The 17,316-nt window shown below is 34.5% G+C and overlaps 1 protein-coding gene across 2 annotated transcripts; it reads left to right on the top strand.

The window, feature by feature from the left end:
* Window positions 1–4,001: 4,001 nt before the first annotated feature.
* On the top strand, window positions 4,002–6,027 carry LOC141404793 (uncharacterized). Of its 2 annotated transcripts, XM_073988523.1 has the most exons (3): window positions 4,002–4,354; window positions 4,436–4,582; window positions 4,650–6,027. In XM_073988523.1, exons 2-3 carry the CDS (start codon window positions 4,536–4,538, stop codon window positions 5,182–5,184), a joined length of 582 nt encoding a protein of 193 aa, XP_073844624.1. In that variant the 5' UTR covers window positions 4,002–4,354; window positions 4,436–4,535; the 3' UTR covers window positions 5,185–6,027. The 2 variants fall into 2 exon arrangements, with proteins under 2 accessions (XP_073844624.1, XP_073844617.1); XM_073988516.1 differs by lacking the exon at window positions 4,002–4,354 and having other exon boundaries at window positions 4,364–4,582.
* The last annotated feature ends 11,289 nt before the right edge of the window (window positions 6,028–17,316 follow it).

Raw genomic sequence — 17,316 nt, 5'->3', positions numbered from 1 at the left:
TTATGTACTCACCCCCTTTATAAAAAGTTGGAAACACTTTTGGTCCGTTCCTTTAATTTCGAAAATGGTAAAACTGGCAAAACCGCTCATTGCCAGTACTTGGCCTTTAATCTTTTACATGAAACTGGGCGTGAAAAAAGCGGAGTATTTCATTCTGTTCACAGCTTTAAGGCCAGATCAGAATCAAGGCCTACGTACAAAAGCTGCCTCGCCTGCTTGCCTCTCATAAAAGAATAAAAAAAGAACAGGGCAACCCAGTTCGAATTTTGCTCGGCCTCCTTTATTCTTTTATTTTTATTATGTCAAAAATGAAGCAGGAAAGCAAGGCAACCAGGCAAAGCAGCTTATGTACCCAGGCCATCAGTCGTCGCTTGCTTCACAAATGTCAAATTCTAAAGGAATGTCAGAGCCTCTTAAGTCCCGGGCCACACTAGAGTAATTTCATTGAAATTTTGACATGAAAGAATGCGTATATAGATCGAGTTTCATAGAAGAGTAAAATCATAAAATTGCTGTAGCGGGGAATTCGATTTATGAACACCTAATTTCATGAAATTTTTTAATGAAATTCAAGCTAGTGTGGACCGGGACTTGGGAAATGAAAATCAAAAGATTCGCACTAATCCAAAAATCCTATTCACAGCTTAAATGATGCCATACCATTTAAATTTAGTACTTAAAGGGGTCTCCCTTTTAGACCCAGAATAGCAATTATTGCTCTGTAGTGCGATTCTGTAACTTTTTTAAATAACGAACCGACATCGGTAGTTAACGAAAATATTCGGTTGAATTAACGATTGTGTTATTCTGTAACTTTATGTTACCGATTGTAGAAATCGTTAACTCATACCGACGAATATCGATGTGATGAAAAATGTCAATTATTATATTTTAATTTTAATTAAAATATATTTTGAAACTGAAAACATTATTTCGTCGCGAATACAAAACGTAAAGCGTTTAAGGTGCACAAAAAATCTGCCATTTGAAGGAATGTGGCGCAACCAATTGTCTTCAAGCATTCCAGCATGCGTAACCCAGGAATTTCTAAAGTGTCAAGTGTGTATGTATGTATTTCTAGCAGTTAAATGGCCAATACATTCATGCCATAGATGTTGGTGGTTTTATTTCAGGATATGAATAAACATGTCATTCGCCATCAAGGAATATATCTGCAACAAAATAGCCAGCAAAAAAGTATATACATATAATGAGTGCAAGGAAATCGAGCCTACATCTTGTTACGTAAAGAAGTCATTATACAAGTGGTCTGTTCCTTTACTTTAAAAAATGGTAACAGTGGCAAAAGATGGTAAAAGTGGTGAACTGGTCTCATATAAATCGTATGCTTGTTAAAGTAAAGGAACGCTTTGCAGGTTAAAAATGGTAAGAAATGGTAACCTCAGGCTGGTAAAGGAACAAAGCTAAGGGTGTTGTGGTGCAGCTAGGATGCTGTCAATTTAGCATGACTACCGATGCCATGACGGTCACTTCTTATTGTATGTGTGTGATTTAAAAATAAAAAGTGATAAAACCCAAAACCCTTTATTAAAAGCGCAGTTAAATTTTTCTAATTAAAAGTTGGGGTCGTATTTTGCGTTGTGGGATTTTGTAAGGATATTCATAGCAGTGCAAAAATAGTTATCTTCGCCATATGATTATTTAGATTTGAATTTTGACATGACTTAAGCCCCTGCTAGGATGTTGGTGAATCCACTTTACCGTTATTTGAGTTTATATATTCACATATTCAATTCACGACCACATTAAATGGAACTTCTCATAGCGGAGATTATGAAAAGTTCGGAAATCAAAGCTTATACGCCATTTTTAGCATTCGGATGCTAGTTGTGCTGAGTTTAAATGTATAAGATTACCACAGAACAAAGTAGGGTATAGAAATACTATACACGTTTTCGCCCCAGTACGGCATTGAGCCAAAAAAGTGTCCTAAAAAGATAGTGTTAATGATATTGGTATAGGTCTTACGTAGCAGCATTAACTAGCGTTTTTCTGTTTAATAATTAAAAGAAAGGATAGAGCAGCGTTCATATGTGTGGTAACATGGGGCATCATCGCCACTGTTGCGCTTTCGCAACCGCCGATTTAATTGATGCTACATAAAGATCATCCAACGGAATGTTATGAGTTAATCGAAGTTCTAAAAATTTCTCTTTGGTGATCTTTATGCAGGTTCAATAAACTCGGCGCTGGCATAAGCATAACAGTGACGAAGCTGCCCCATGTTATCCTACATAGTTAACACCTATGTAAATGCCTTATGGTCCCGACACATACGGTCCGTTGTGCGTCGTGTCACGCGTTAATAACAACAACCACATGAAAAAAGTGTAAGTGATGCCAAGTTTGTTCTTGAAGTTTTCATGTGGTTGTTGTAACGCGACGCTCTACGCGCCGTATGTGCAGAGGCCTTTAAGAAGATTTTTCTCAATAAGACGGATTTTACCTTGTGTGCCCTCCTCATTAACATAACATATGCTCATATAAAAACGCCGTTTTTAAAAGAAATCAGCAAAATATTGCAATAATATACTGTCGTTAAGACTTAACAACAACTTTTTTTTGGTTGTTAACTTAACAATAATTTTCGGTAATTAACGACAAAATTTACCGATAAAAATCGTTAAAATTGGTATACAGAATAGCACTTACCGAAAATTATCGTTAACTACCGACATTCGTCGTTAATTCTGTCGTTAAGGAGTTACAGAATCGCACTACTGTTCCTTTACGTGCCTGAGATTACCATTTCTTACCATTTTTAACCTGTAAAGTGATCCCTTACTTTTAATAGCATACAATTTATATGATAGCAGTTTACCACTTTTGCAATTTTCTGCCACTGTTACCATTTTTAAAAGTAATGGGTACTTTACACGATATTTTTTTTTACATATGAGTTGTCACTTTGCATATACATTTTGTATTGGAGAAGTGACAACTCATATGTAAAAAACATACCGTGTAAAGTACCCATAAAGGAACAGACCATATGTTTGATATGTGGACTTATAGTACGTTTATATATAACCCACTGGGTTTCAAATGTCAATTCCATTGCTCATATTTCAAATAAATCCTCATTAAGAAGGTTAACCCTGCAAAAGGCTATAATATAAACCCTCCAACAGGCTATAATATATCGAGCCCTTCCCGCGAAAAGGTGTAAGCGACAAAAAGCTAATTTTACAGGAGACGGTTTTTATTGAATAACTTTTGATATAACCAAAATTGTTTATTCAAATTTGGTATAGTTCTGTTATTAAATACTATTTACTGAAAAAATAAAAAAAATTGTGGAATATCTTCAATATAACGGTAGTTTGTGTCGCTTACATCTTTTTCGCTGTCACGCAATCAGGCTTTTACTTTGAGAAGTGGCGGTTACATCAAAAAAATTATTTGAAACAAATCATTTTTAGAGTAATTCTTATCTACAATTTAAAAACAAAGCACACTAATTTTATAGCAAGTATTTATTCGAAGAGTTATAAGATTAACAGCCAGTTTCTGTATGTCGAAAGAAGAATGTGTGCGAAAGAAACACGTCCAAACTATTGTGTGTTTTTCAAATTTGTTTTTTGTTTTGAAGCAAAAGCAAAGGTAAAATTATTTCGAAAACTAATGTTCGGGCGTGTTTCATTCGCACACATTCTTCTTTCGACATACAGAAACTGGCTGTAAAACGTATTTCTTGTAATATAGTTGAATAACGACATGGTATGTAAATGTGCAATTTGATGTAAGCGACAATTCGCTGTCACAAACAAATGTACACAAAAAGCAAAAATTGCGCTTACATCAAAATTGTTTTTGCTCTAATTTCGTAACGGTACATGGCTGAGTTCTAAAAATTTGGCAGATGATGTGTTGGAATATTCTTCATAGATTTCCGTAAATAAACGAAAATCGAAAAAATGTCGCTTACATCTTTTTCGCGGGAAGGGCTCGATATCTACTTGAGGGCTCGATATCTACAGCCAGTACCGCATAAGTGTGATTCGAAGTGAAGATTTGGCCAAAAATGGATTTAAGCACCCCTTTAAGGTGAAATTGTGAAATATTCTTCCAATGCTTGCTAATGAGTACTTTACACGATATGTTTTTTCATATGAGTTGTCACTTTTTATATACAAAATGTATACGCAAAGTGACAACACATATGTAAAATTACATATTGTGTAAAACACCCATAATTTATTGGCGGCATAGCAACAACCCTTAACTCCGTTAAAAACTCAGTGGCGGCGCCGTGCCGCCGACAAATCGACTCGCTTCATCTCTGCTCTCTGCACCAAACTCTTGTGGAATATGTTGGAAAAAACAAATTGAGGTAAAAAAAAAGTTTGCAAATTTCATTTGGTTTGATGAAAACAACGCAATAGAACGAAATAATAGACATATTCAATAATAGTGCATCTGGGGGTCTACATCCTGACAGTGATTGCAACATAGAAGCCAATTGAAAAGCCGGCAAAATTTATTCCCACAGACGCTTTCGCAGATTATTGATCATGACGCTGGTGGGGTTGGCGGCAAGGAAACTTTCCATAAAGAAAAGGTGGGTATCCAGAGTCATGTGCAAGTGCCGATATTGTGATGTTATTATAATTACATCTTTATTATAGAAATGCCAAATTAGCTGCAGCGTTTCCCAATGGAGTCCGTTGTCAAAAATGTTTGGAGTTTGGTCATTGGTCATATGAGTGCAAGGAGAAACGTAAATATGTGCACCGCACATCGCGGACGAAGCAATTGAAAAAGAAATTGCATGAAAAAACTGCAGAGGGTCAGGCGAATGGCATAGTTTCAACTACAGGAGAGGTGACAACTGCAGGGAAAAAGAAAGATAAACAAAGGAGGCGTAAATCATCATCCAGCTCATCCAGTGATTCGTCCTCTAGTTCTAGTGAATCAGATTCATCGTCAGATGAAGAGGATGGTTCAGGTTCGTCTAGTTCAGGTTCATCCAGTGATTCCAGTTCTTCATCGGATAGTGAATCTGATAGTTCAACCGAAACAGGAGCATCTGGTAGTTCCAGTTCGGATAGTGCATCAAGCAGTTCAGAGGATGAGGACGATGAAACGGCACCACCAAAGAATAAGAAATCTAAACATTCATCTGATAGTTCATCAGAGGCATCCGATGCCGCCGATCTATAGTGCTTTGAGAGAGAAGATGGACTATTAAGGATGAATTTAGATTTGTAATGATGAGTATACATATATTTTAGAAAACAAGGAGAGCATGAGATGAGGACACAAAAAAACAAACACAAGTTGTTGCAAAAGGAAACGACAGATTTCAAATGTAGCACCTTGCTCTCCTTGTAACTTAGAAGCTTTAGTAGTTTAGGTTATCTTTTTAAATATTGTTCATTTTACATTAAAATTTGTTTTAAGGAAAAAATAAAAAAAAAAATCTCTTCCACATTAAAGGGGGGAAATGATTATTGTCAACATCACCACAAAGTTAATTTAAGACCTCCACATAATAAACCTCAATTCCAAAAGATTACGTATTCAAAATAAATAGGAAATACAAACAATACATTTTGTACATGCAACCAATAATAAAAATAGTACCTTATACATAGAATCAATCAATCAATCGGTTTCACAGCCTCTTTCTCCACACACCATGAAAGATACACAAATAACAAAAAATGCATTTTGTAATAGCTTCGATTTATAGGAAATTTTATTTCGAAAAATTGGCACAATTCTCATGATTTTAATCCTTTTATTATAATATCATTTTATTATAAAATGTTAAATAAATATATATTTATTCTATACTGGAATTCAGTTGTTATTTTGAGTTACTAAATGTTAGTTTTTAAGATTGTGTACGAAATTAGTCTATATGAAAAAATGTATTTAGAAATAATGTGAATTATTGTTAAATTATCTTCATCTTCAGAACCCAGAAACGCAAAAACCATTTTCTAATTTGGTATTTTGATTGCAATTTTATTTAATAAATGTATTTTAGTTGAAACAATATTTATTAATGAGTGTATTTTATTATAAATATGAAGCACTTTATAGAATCACAACTTACATACGTTACTTCAAATTGTGTATATCCAAAACTTCGTTGAAAATTGTAACAACAGCTCAAAAGTTTCCTATTAACCTCACTCGACTATATTATATTAATTGGACAAAACAGATTATTAAACGACATACATGTTTTGTACAAATGTTTGGTTAAGTAGAGCAATGAAAACTAATAACTTCCGCTCAAGTAGAGTTGATATGAAATGATTTGCTGGGTTATTTGTATTAACAAATGCAATTAAATGTTGCATATTTTAAGGCGGGGAAGAAGGTTATTCGAAATGTGATTCTGTAAATAGTGTGGTCCCAATCCACATGCTGGGCATGTGTTGGGTATCGTTCGGATCTTAATTATGCTAAAACCACTCGTGTTTGCCTTGGCAGCTGGCGTTCTTCTGCTGCGATGGATGGAGGGTGGTCTCCAAGTACGGCATTCACACTGTATCTCCGTACTGCCTGCGCGACGGCATCAGTGTGAATGCTATGCAAGCTTGCCTGATAGGCTCGTTAATCTACAGGTTCTTTTTTATACCTTTGGATCTCTCTCTCTGCATCATGAAGGTCTCCCCTGACGTGCCTGGATGAGGCAAGCCTGTCACTTAAATCGTGACAGGGATGCTCACTGCGATAACACTCAATCAGGTACTGTATCGACGCACCGTGTGGTGTATTTCAATAGTTATTTCAAACTCATGGCAACTCTGTTTCTATGTTATAATTTCTCTTTCTTCTTTCTATCAAAGTATCTATGCATTGTACTAATTAGTATTCGTTACATTTTGGTAACTGCCATTTTGCCTACTAGTTATGTTTAGCTTGTTCACTTCGATTTCAATCATCAAACTCATCAAACGTTCGACTCCATTTTTATAATCAACCTTAATCTTTGTTGTTAGTTATTTATTAAATAAAGCAGTATTATTTAAACATTATCAAACGCGTGCTCATTGTTTCAATATAACTACACAACAAAGAATTGGCGACGAGGATAAACTCAAGTTCAAAGAGTTTTCAATAAAATTTTGTGCAAAAAAATAATTTTTTTCTAATTCGATAAACGCATAACCTAAAATGGATGCAACTCAATTGGCGCAAATACTGGATGCCTTTACGACAATGGCAACAGCGAAGAAAACCCATCAAAACCTTCCTTCCAATCAAATTGCAAATTTATGAAGACTAAAGTAAACAAATCGATGCTAAAGTGCCGTGTATGTGGGTATGAGGAAGAAGTTGTCATGTACAACAAGTACGGAGTCAGGTGAAGACGAAAAAAAATCAAAAAGAAAATAAAGCAACAATACACACATGCACACACGGACGATCAGTGCAATAAGCTGTTCAATGCAAATCATTTGGCACTCACTGAACATACCTCAACGGGTGTGTTGGTATAAACAAAAGCATCAACATCTTCAATACAATCAAATTCGAACATCAACTCATCAAATCAATTCAAATTCATCAATTCGAAAATTCAATCAACATCAATCAAAACTTCAAAAATCAATCATTTTCAAAAAAATATTCAAGCCCGGGAGAAATAGTGCATATTCCCGAGTGCAAAGGGAAATCTCCGGCTTTTTCAAAATGGGGTAAAAACTCCATACACACAAAACGTGCAAATTCCTGGAACTCACAACAACAACAACACAACCATTCCAAAATCATCAACATAACCAATCATCGAATTCATCAAATCAAAATCATCAATTCAAACATCAAAATCATCATCAACTAATCAAAATCATCAACATTTTTCAAAATGGAAGACAGCAAGTGCATGCTGCGCCAGATGACGATCAAGTCTAAGGAAACTACCTTCGGCTCTGCTGACGGACCAAGTCCTTATTAAGCCTGGGAGATTGTGGTGTATTTCAATAGTTATTTCAAACTCATGGCAACTCTGTTTCTATGTTATAATTTCTCTTTCTTCTTTCTATCAAAGTATCTATGCATTGTACTAATTAGTATTCGTTACATTTTGGTAACTGCCATTTTGCCTACTAGTTATGTTTAGCTTGTTCACTTCGATTTCAATCATCAAACTCATCAAACGTTCGACTCCATTTTTATAATCAACCTTAATCTTTGTTGTTAGTTATTTATTAAATAAAGCAGTATTAATTAAACATTAATCAACGCGTGCATTTTCAATATAAATACACAACACACCGGTAAAACCTTCGCCTCCTCATGAAGATGGTCCACTGGTGTCATGAGAAGGCACCCTGTTACAGTCCTCAGGGCGACATTCTCGCAGGTTTAAATCTTCTTCCACTGCGTAGCGCTAACATTTGCACACAAACTGGCGCCGCATAGCTTACCACAGACCGGCCTATTGTGTTGTAAGAGGTCAACAAGGTTTCTTTATCTGTACCCCAAGTGCTACCGGCCAGCGACTTGATGACCACGTTCCTACTTCTGATCTTTTCGCAAATAGCTTGCGCGGACGACTTAAACATACTTTCCAACATTAACCCAATATTTTGGGATAGTTATGGGTCGGAATCAGTACACCATCGATCAATATGTTCAGTGGGAGCCTCATTTCAGCTGTCCAACTAGTGAACGGTGTGACAATGTATTTAGCTGCGGAAATTGCTATGTAGACATTTAACATATCACATATGTCATCGAAGATAGGACCCGACAATCCCACGGCAGCGGGTTCTTACGTGCCGGATTGACCCGAAACCAAAAGTGTTTCGGCCAGCGGCTGCCAACCCAGAAGCAAGTAGTTGCAAGAACTTGCAAAAACTTTTTACTTGCAAAGTTATCGAACAGGCATATTGTAATCCAAATCCAAAAATACCATCTTTTGTTCCAAACATAGAAAACAAACACATCTTTCGAATTTCCGCAATATTGTAAAAATCGTTAACAATACCGATTGTAGGAACTATCAAAATCTAATTTTGTTTACAAAAAGTATTGTCAACCCAGAAAACCACCCCAGAAATTTTTGATTTGAGTGTATATACTTCTCATATACACTTTTCACATAACTTGGATATAAATGTCGCGTATAATATTGCAATCATTGAAGAACACAATACATGGTTTGCTGCATTGGCTGACAACAAAGACAAACAAAAAGCCACAAGCACCCACCACAACATAAGGAATAATTAAACACCATAACAAACTCCGGTATAACACCAAACCTCAAAGCACAATGAAGATAGAAGAATGAAACAAAACAGAAACAAATAAAAACAAGAGTCTCATTGTTGGTATACATACACACAAAAACAAAGATAAAGGCATGATGTCATACAAACAAAACTCACCATAATTGTTTTTTTTCAACACGGCATCGAATAGCGAGAGAAGAAAAATCATTGTCGAAGAAAAGAGAGAACTATTGTCCAGTTGTCAAAAACTATTTTTGGATTTAACAAAACCCAATTGTTGGAATCACAATACTACATTTGGAATTTAACAATATCTTTACAATACATATTTTGCTCTTCGAATATTGTTGGATCAATCATATTTTTTCTCTATAAATTGTTTTCAAATTCGGCCGATTGTCGAAATTTTTGTATTGAGGTTTATTTTACAACAATTTCATTTGTTTATTTTGTTGTTGTTACAAAAACAAAAGAAATTTTAACAACCGTTGAATCGATAAAAGTTACTGAATTCTCATACTGAATAGTTGCTCTTTGGGTCGCAATAATAGTTCGATATTTCAAATAAGGTTTGAGTTTTTGACAAAGAAGATGCTTGCAATTTAAGTTGATGATCAGATAACATTCATTGGGTTAAATATGGCTAAACTTTTAGATGCATTCAAATAATAGTTTGAGACCCTATAAAGTATATGGGGAATTCCAAGTGAAATCGGACAGTTCGGAAAAAAGTAATTTTTGATTTCAATTTCAAATGGGACCATCTTTTTTGATTTGTTTGTTTTTTTAACAGCTATCGAAAGAAATATTTAAAAGAAAAATGTACAGTGGGCTTCAATGCAATTTTCGGGATTTGTTGTACAATATTTGTTAGTTTACTACATTGTACTGTGAAAAATTGTATTTGTTTCGGATCAATGTGTTCATATTTATAATTTCTTTGTTGATAATTCAGTTCTAAGTTCTATCTGACTAATTGTTTACTAATTTGGAATAGTTGTCAATTCTGTTAGCTTTTAAAAAGTGAAATAAATCATCAAAAACTGTTGTGATAATTGCAACCTGATCTTTCATTTGAACAATAATAAATTGTGTGTATATATAAACAAAAATGGAACGTAAACATTGATACGATGAATGTTGCAACCCACTAAAGTTGGAAAAGCATCGGACAAAAAGGGATTTGAGACCAGCTTCTGTACAACTTCAAAACTCATGGGGCTTAAGCCGTTCCCATTATCTGTGTTCAGTTTGCAGGAAACATTTACTATCTTTAAAAAAATCTTTCACTTCCTATGAAACGAGTACACATTGCGAAGAAAAGACTTTTCCAGAAAGGTATTGACTGTGATGTTGCAAGTACAATAACTAATATTTCTGAATTGAGTATTGATACTCAATTACCCATCATAAACCAAGCTTTAGCTTTATTGAATATATCGTTGATAGATAAACATTCTGCAAAGAAATAGTCATATTTGAAAGATAAATATGAGGAAATTTGCTCGACTTATGCAACGCTCTTAGGGCTCGAGCAATCAGACAATGTTTATGAAAATTCCTTGAATTTTGAAGATATTTTGAAAAGCTTGAAAGAAAAATTTGATGATGAAAACACAGACCGAAATCTGAAAACTCAAATTTTGACTTTGTTGCCAGATTCTTGGAGCATAGGCAAGATTTGTGATGTCATGGGAGCAACAAAACATATGGCAAACGTGTCAAAGTATATGAAAGAAAAACAAGGTGCTATGTCTGTCCCCAAGAAAAAGAAAGGTAAGTTAGAAGGGGTTTCTTTTATTGTAGATTTTAAAAATAAAAAACTTACTTATAGGACATTCCATATCTCCTGACATTAAAAATAAAGTCATCGAATTCTACAAAAGCGATGGCAGTAGTGTCAATTTGCCTGGCAAAAAAGATTTTATTTCCGTTAGAAATGAAGATGGGCAACGAGAGCATATTCAAAAAAGACTTGTTTTATGCAATTTAAAAGAACTTCATAAAGCGTTTATAGAGCAATATCCTGATCATTGCATCGGATTTTCAAGTTTTGCGCATTTGAGGCCTCAGCAATGTGTACTTGCTGGATCTAGTGGTACACATACCATTTGTGTGTGTGCTACACATCAGAATGTCAAGCTCATGATGTTAGGTAAATATATCTAATAGTTTTGCTTTGTGCACACATCATTTTAATTATTGGTAGGTGCAAACTTAGCAGTATTAACAAACAGCGATTCAGTGTCTCTATCGCAATATACTGACTGCTTCAAAATTATTTTATGACTTTCTCCATCATTTAATTGCTATTTTGGGAAATGTTCTATGTGTCCAGGGATAGATGTTCTTAAAAATATGCTGACCAACTTATTTGATATTAGTGCCGTTGAAAATATTACCTATAAATATTGGATATCTAACCCTCGTTGCAGCCTCGAGACCATTTTGAAAACCTCGTCGGAATTTATTGATATTTTTTGCAATCATATGGAAGGTCGTTTAACACATGATTATATAGCAAAAGAACAATCAGCATTTTTAAAACAAACCAAGGAATCCCTAAAGGAAGACGAGGTTGTGGTGATTTTGCTGAAAACTATGCTTTTGTCATACAAAATGCAGCACCAGGTTTTCATTGGAACAATAATCAGGCAACGATATTCCCAATAGCCATTTATTTTAAGCTATATGGAGAGCTCACTCATCGGAGTTTGGTAATAATTTCAGATTGCAATAATCACGATGCAATTGCAGTTTATGTTTATCTGAAGATTATTACTAATTTTGTAAACGAACTATTATTAAATACATCTAAAATATTTTACTTTTCTGATGGCGCTCCGCAGCAATTCAAAAATTTCAAAAAATTTGTCAATATCTATTATCACAAGGAGGATTTTAAGATTGCAGCAGAATGGCATTATTTTGCAACAGCACACGGCAAGGGTCCCTGTGACGGGATTGGAGGCACATTGAAAAGAATGGCCGGTAGAGCAAGCCTTCAGCGACAAATCGACGACCAAATTACTACTGCTCGGGAACTATACGAATGGGCTTCTAAACCAAATACATTACCATGTATTAAAGTTGTATATTCTCCAGAACAGGATTATTTAAATACGAAAGAAATTTTAAATTTACGATATGGAATGGCTAAATCTATCTCAGACACACAAAAACTCCATGCTGTTATACCCACCAATGCTGGTACAATAATTGGTAAACAATTTTCAAGATCAACTACTGAAAAGGTTTTTAAAATGTTTAAAAATGAAAACCAAAACAAAAATTTAATAAATGTACCGTTTACTTTTTGGGTAAACTAAAAAAATTTTTAAAAAAATTTTAAAAGAATAGTATTTATTCGAATCCCATTACGATATAGGGCTTAAAATTTTTGTAATTGAACGTAGTTTAACATAAAATTTTTTTGAAAAAATCGAAGGGTGCAATCAATGAATTAACCCACACGATGTTTATCTAGAGAGGGATCGATAATCTCGTGTGTGTGCCCAACACAAACGCAGCGGTTGAATTTGTGTTGGGCATCTCTAGATAAACATCGTGTGCGTTAATTCATTGCTAAAACAAAGAAGATGATCGGTGGTGAGAGTAACGTTCAAACTAACCACAATTGGGATTGTGTGTGTTAACACAGACACGGCTCGCGAGCCCAGTGGTGATTAATTCAATATGCTGTTTTGTTCGAGTAATGTTGGTTTGTTGGGTTGTCTTGTGTAATGGAAAAAATGTCATTTCAAAAACAAAAGCTCTCTTTTTCAATTGTGTGAGTGAGCAAATTGACACACACCGACAGGGGAAGTGCGCCCTTTGAGCAGCCTTGTTTTAAAGGCTGTTAGATGCTTTTTTATTAGACAACGTATTTAAAATCAATAGAGAGAAAGAGTTCACAATATTTAGGATACAATTTTTAAATGAACAATTTCAGATCACGTTTGATATGGTTTTCAACATTTTGAAGTTTTTAACCATATATGTTCTCGTTTTGATATATCCCTGAATTTTTAACCACATTCGCGCTTAATTGGCATTTTTCTTTCTAATTTTATCTCAAGATCTTCAGTACTCGAAAATCTTACCTAAATTTCTAAGAATATCGGCTGTAATATGATTTTTGGGATTCCATTTGGTTGGAGAACTTACATGCTGGAAATTGTATAAAAGACCCACGTTGAATCCATATCGAGATATCGCCCACTAATTTCAATCCCATTTTCCAACAATTTTTTTGTTGGACAAATGTTTGACCCCCATTAAAAGTGTATTAATCTATATATATAAAAGAGCTTAGTGATGACTGAGTGAGTGAGTGAGTGACTGACTGGCATATCATCGCCCAGACGAAACCGATGATGCTAGAAAGCTGAAATTTTGACTGTGCGTTGCTGTTGGTATGTAGGCGTGAGATAAGGCTGAGTTTTTGGAAATTCGACGTAGAAGGGTACGAAAAGTACTAAAAGGTACTAAATATGGTACCCTTTGTATTAGGCAAACGGGAAGAGCTAGAATTCTGAAATTTGGAATGAGGGTAACTGATGGAGAGTTAGAAAGATGTACCAAAGGGTTTTTGGAAATTCGACCTCTAAGTGTACGAAAATGTCTAAAAGTTACAAAATTTAGTACCAGTTGTATATTTTGAACGGATTTAGCTAGAAACTTTGAATTTGGTATGTAAATGAAGGTTGGGAAGTGGTGTTTATAAAAGGAAATGGTTTAGGAAATTCATACTCATGTGTACGAAAAGTACTAAATGGTACTAAATTTAGTACAATTTGGATTTGGGTGAAAAGATAGAGCTGGAAACCTGAAATTTGGAATTAAGATTACAAACGGAGTATAGGATTGAGATATGGGGGTAGTTTTGGGAATTCGTACTTATGTGTACGAAAAGTACTAAATGGTACTAAATTTACTACAACTTGGATTTGGGTGAACGGATAAAGTTCGACACCTGAAATTTGGAAATAAGATTACTGTTGGAGTGTAAAATTGAGATAGATTTGGAAATTCGTAAATTATGTGAACGAAAGTACTATATTTAGTACAACTTGGATTTGGGTTGTAAATGAAGGTTGGGAAGTGGTGTTTATAAAAGGAAGTAATAATAAATAATAAATAATCTATATGGTAATATTCAAAAAAGTTTTACAATCGTTGAAGTTGAGGTTCACCATTTAATAAGTCGCGAACTGTTAATATATTTTATAAAATATGAATACATTTATATATATTGAAGTGTTTTAGCTACGATCTCATAATATGGACCATAACAAATAATTTTCGTGGAAGCTGCGCTGGTGGTAATATAAAAAAATGGGAAAAATGTGTTGAAGTTTACAAGTTTTTTTGTGTTCTTTCTTGATTTCTGGCCAAACCACGGAAAATTCAAACCTATGCTCAAAGAAAGAACTAAAGAATACCCCTTAGGCAATATGGTTCTAGTGTATGACTTTTCGATATATACACTGTATCCCCCTAAAATCGATGCTGACATTTTGAAGTTTTGATTTCAGTGTTTTTCGAATTTTTCTTATAATTAGATGGTGCAACTAGATAATAATCGAAACTAGTTTATAGGATTGTAGAACTCGCGATTCCACGTCGTTCGATGTATATCTCATGAGTGTGCTCCGTACAGCTTCCTAGTAATAGAAGTCCATAGGCGAAAATTTGGTCCGTAAATTTTCTGAAAAAACCAATATTTTGGCTTTAAAATTTACAACTGTCGTACAGGTACCCCCTGAACCCCGCGTGATTTTAGTTTTTTTACGTGCCGGATCTAATGAGCTCTTCCGCGGTCAAATCCATCCACTAAAACGCCGGATATAGATACCTTGAAAGTAGGAAAATCTACAAAAATATATTTTGACAATTCCGCGAATTGAACCGCGATTTTCTTTGATTATTTTTACATAAATGTAATCCTTTATACGCGATTATTATATTTGCCAAAAAGGTGTGTCACAAATTACAAAGATTCGGGAGTAATATCTCTATTTATCCCAAAATAGAATGTGGTGGCACATCCGCAGTTCTTGACGAATCTGTCTAAAATAATTTATATTGACGTATTTTTAATAGGGGGCCATTGAAATCGGATGCACCTCATAATCATATGCACATCGCGTAATTTTTGCCCACTTGAAGGTTTTTTGAATAGTAAGATGCAACTGATGGCACACTTTGGCCGCTGAATGAAACATGGGAAAGTCCATGCATATTGATAGACATGGACTCCCTGTATCCGAAAAGCACATGCACCCCAACTGATTTCAACGGATTCGCGAATTACACGCCTTTTAATTTTTGTGTTTTTTCTTTGGTTGTAATTTCAATATTACTCTCTACTTCTTATTTCTATAGCTTATCACAGAAAGCAAATATACTTTCACGATGACTAATTACTTTTCTCGTAGAAGTTTAAGCAAATAGAGTAACTCCCAACATTTATTTTTCAAATTTTTCGTATTTAACCAAAAATATATTTTTGAAATAATTTCCAACAATAAGTTTCCGTTCTTTGTTGTTGCTGTAATATGCAAGTTATAAACGCGATCTTTATAATTTTGGTCTCACATTTTTCTACGCGTTGTCTAGATTCTGTACGTATTTTTAAATTATTTTTTTAGAGATTTTTTGGACTTTGATTTAGAATAAATAAAATTTATTCCAAGATTTCTTCAATATTTTTTAATTTACCGCGAAAATAAAAATAAATTTAGCAACTATTTTAGCATCTACGGATAGATATCACATTCTGCTAACGATTCATATATACATGTTCTTATTACAACTCAATAGGAATTTTTAAATATTTTTTCTTTACAAGAGAGTAAAACCGCATATAACTTTTGAGTGCAGCATCCAATTTTGTGAACGCGAACAGATTTGAAACCACGATTTTTTTCTTAACCCATGTACCAAAAATGGCGGATGTGCTCGCCAAAAAAGTTTTTAATTTTTTTTCTATGTAATTGTAAAGGAAATTTGAAATTTACCATATATGTAAAAGAGCTTAGTGAGTGAGTGACTGACATATCATCTCCCAGACGAAACCGCTGAAGCTAGAAAGCTGAAATTTTGACTGTGGGTAGGGGTGAGATAAGGCTGGGTTTTTGGAAATTCGACCTAGAAGGGTACGAAAAGTACTAAAAGGTACTAAATATGGTACTCTTTGTTTTAGGCAAACGGGAAGAGCTAGAATTCTGAAATTTGGAATGAGGGTAACTGATGGAGAGTTAGAAAGATGTACCCAAGGGTTTTTGGAAATTCGACCCATAGGTGTACAAAAAGTTACTAAATTTGGTACCAATTGTATATTTTGAGCGAATATAGCTACAATCTTCATATTTGTGTATGGGAATCAGGGTTGGGAAGTGGTGTTGATATAAGGAAACGATTTTGGAAGTTCGTACTTATGTGTACGAGTAGTACTAGATGGCACTAAATTTGGTACAATTTGGATTTGGGTGAACGGATAGAGCTGAAAACCTGAGATATGGGGGTAGTTTTGGAAATGCATACTTATGTGTACGAAAAGTACTAAATGGTACTAAATTTGGTACAATTTGGATTTAGATAGACATGGAAACCTGGAATTTGGAATTAAGATTACTGATGGAGTGAAGGATTGAGGTAGTTTTGGAAATTCTTACTTATGGGTACGAAAAATAGTAAACGGTACTAAATTGGGTACAAATTGGATTTGGGTGAACGGATAGAGCTGGAATCCTGAAATTTGGAATTTATATACTTTTGAAGTGTAGGATTGAGTTAGTCTTGGAAATTCGTACTTATGGGTACGGAAAGTACTTAATGGAACTAAATTTTGTACAATTTAAATTTAGTTGAATGGATAGAGTTTGAATCCTAAAATTTCGAATTAATGTTACTGATGGAGTGTATGATTAAGGTAGTTTTGGAAATGCATACTTATGGGCACGGAAAGTACTAAATATGGTACAATTTAAATTTAGGTGGACGGATAGAGCTGGCATCCTGAAATTTGGAATTAAGATTACTTATGGAGTGTAGGATTGAGGTGGTTTCGGAAATTCGTACTTATGGGTAC

This window comes from Musca autumnalis, unplaced genomic scaffold, assembly GCF_047663935.1.
Source record: "Musca autumnalis isolate F117 unplaced genomic scaffold, ASM4766393v1 scaffold_1, whole genome shotgun sequence".
In the NCBI taxonomy this organism is placed as follows: Eukaryota; Metazoa; Arthropoda; class Insecta; order Diptera; family Muscidae; genus Musca; species Musca autumnalis.
This window is presented reverse-complemented; position numbering and strand designations above follow the sequence as displayed.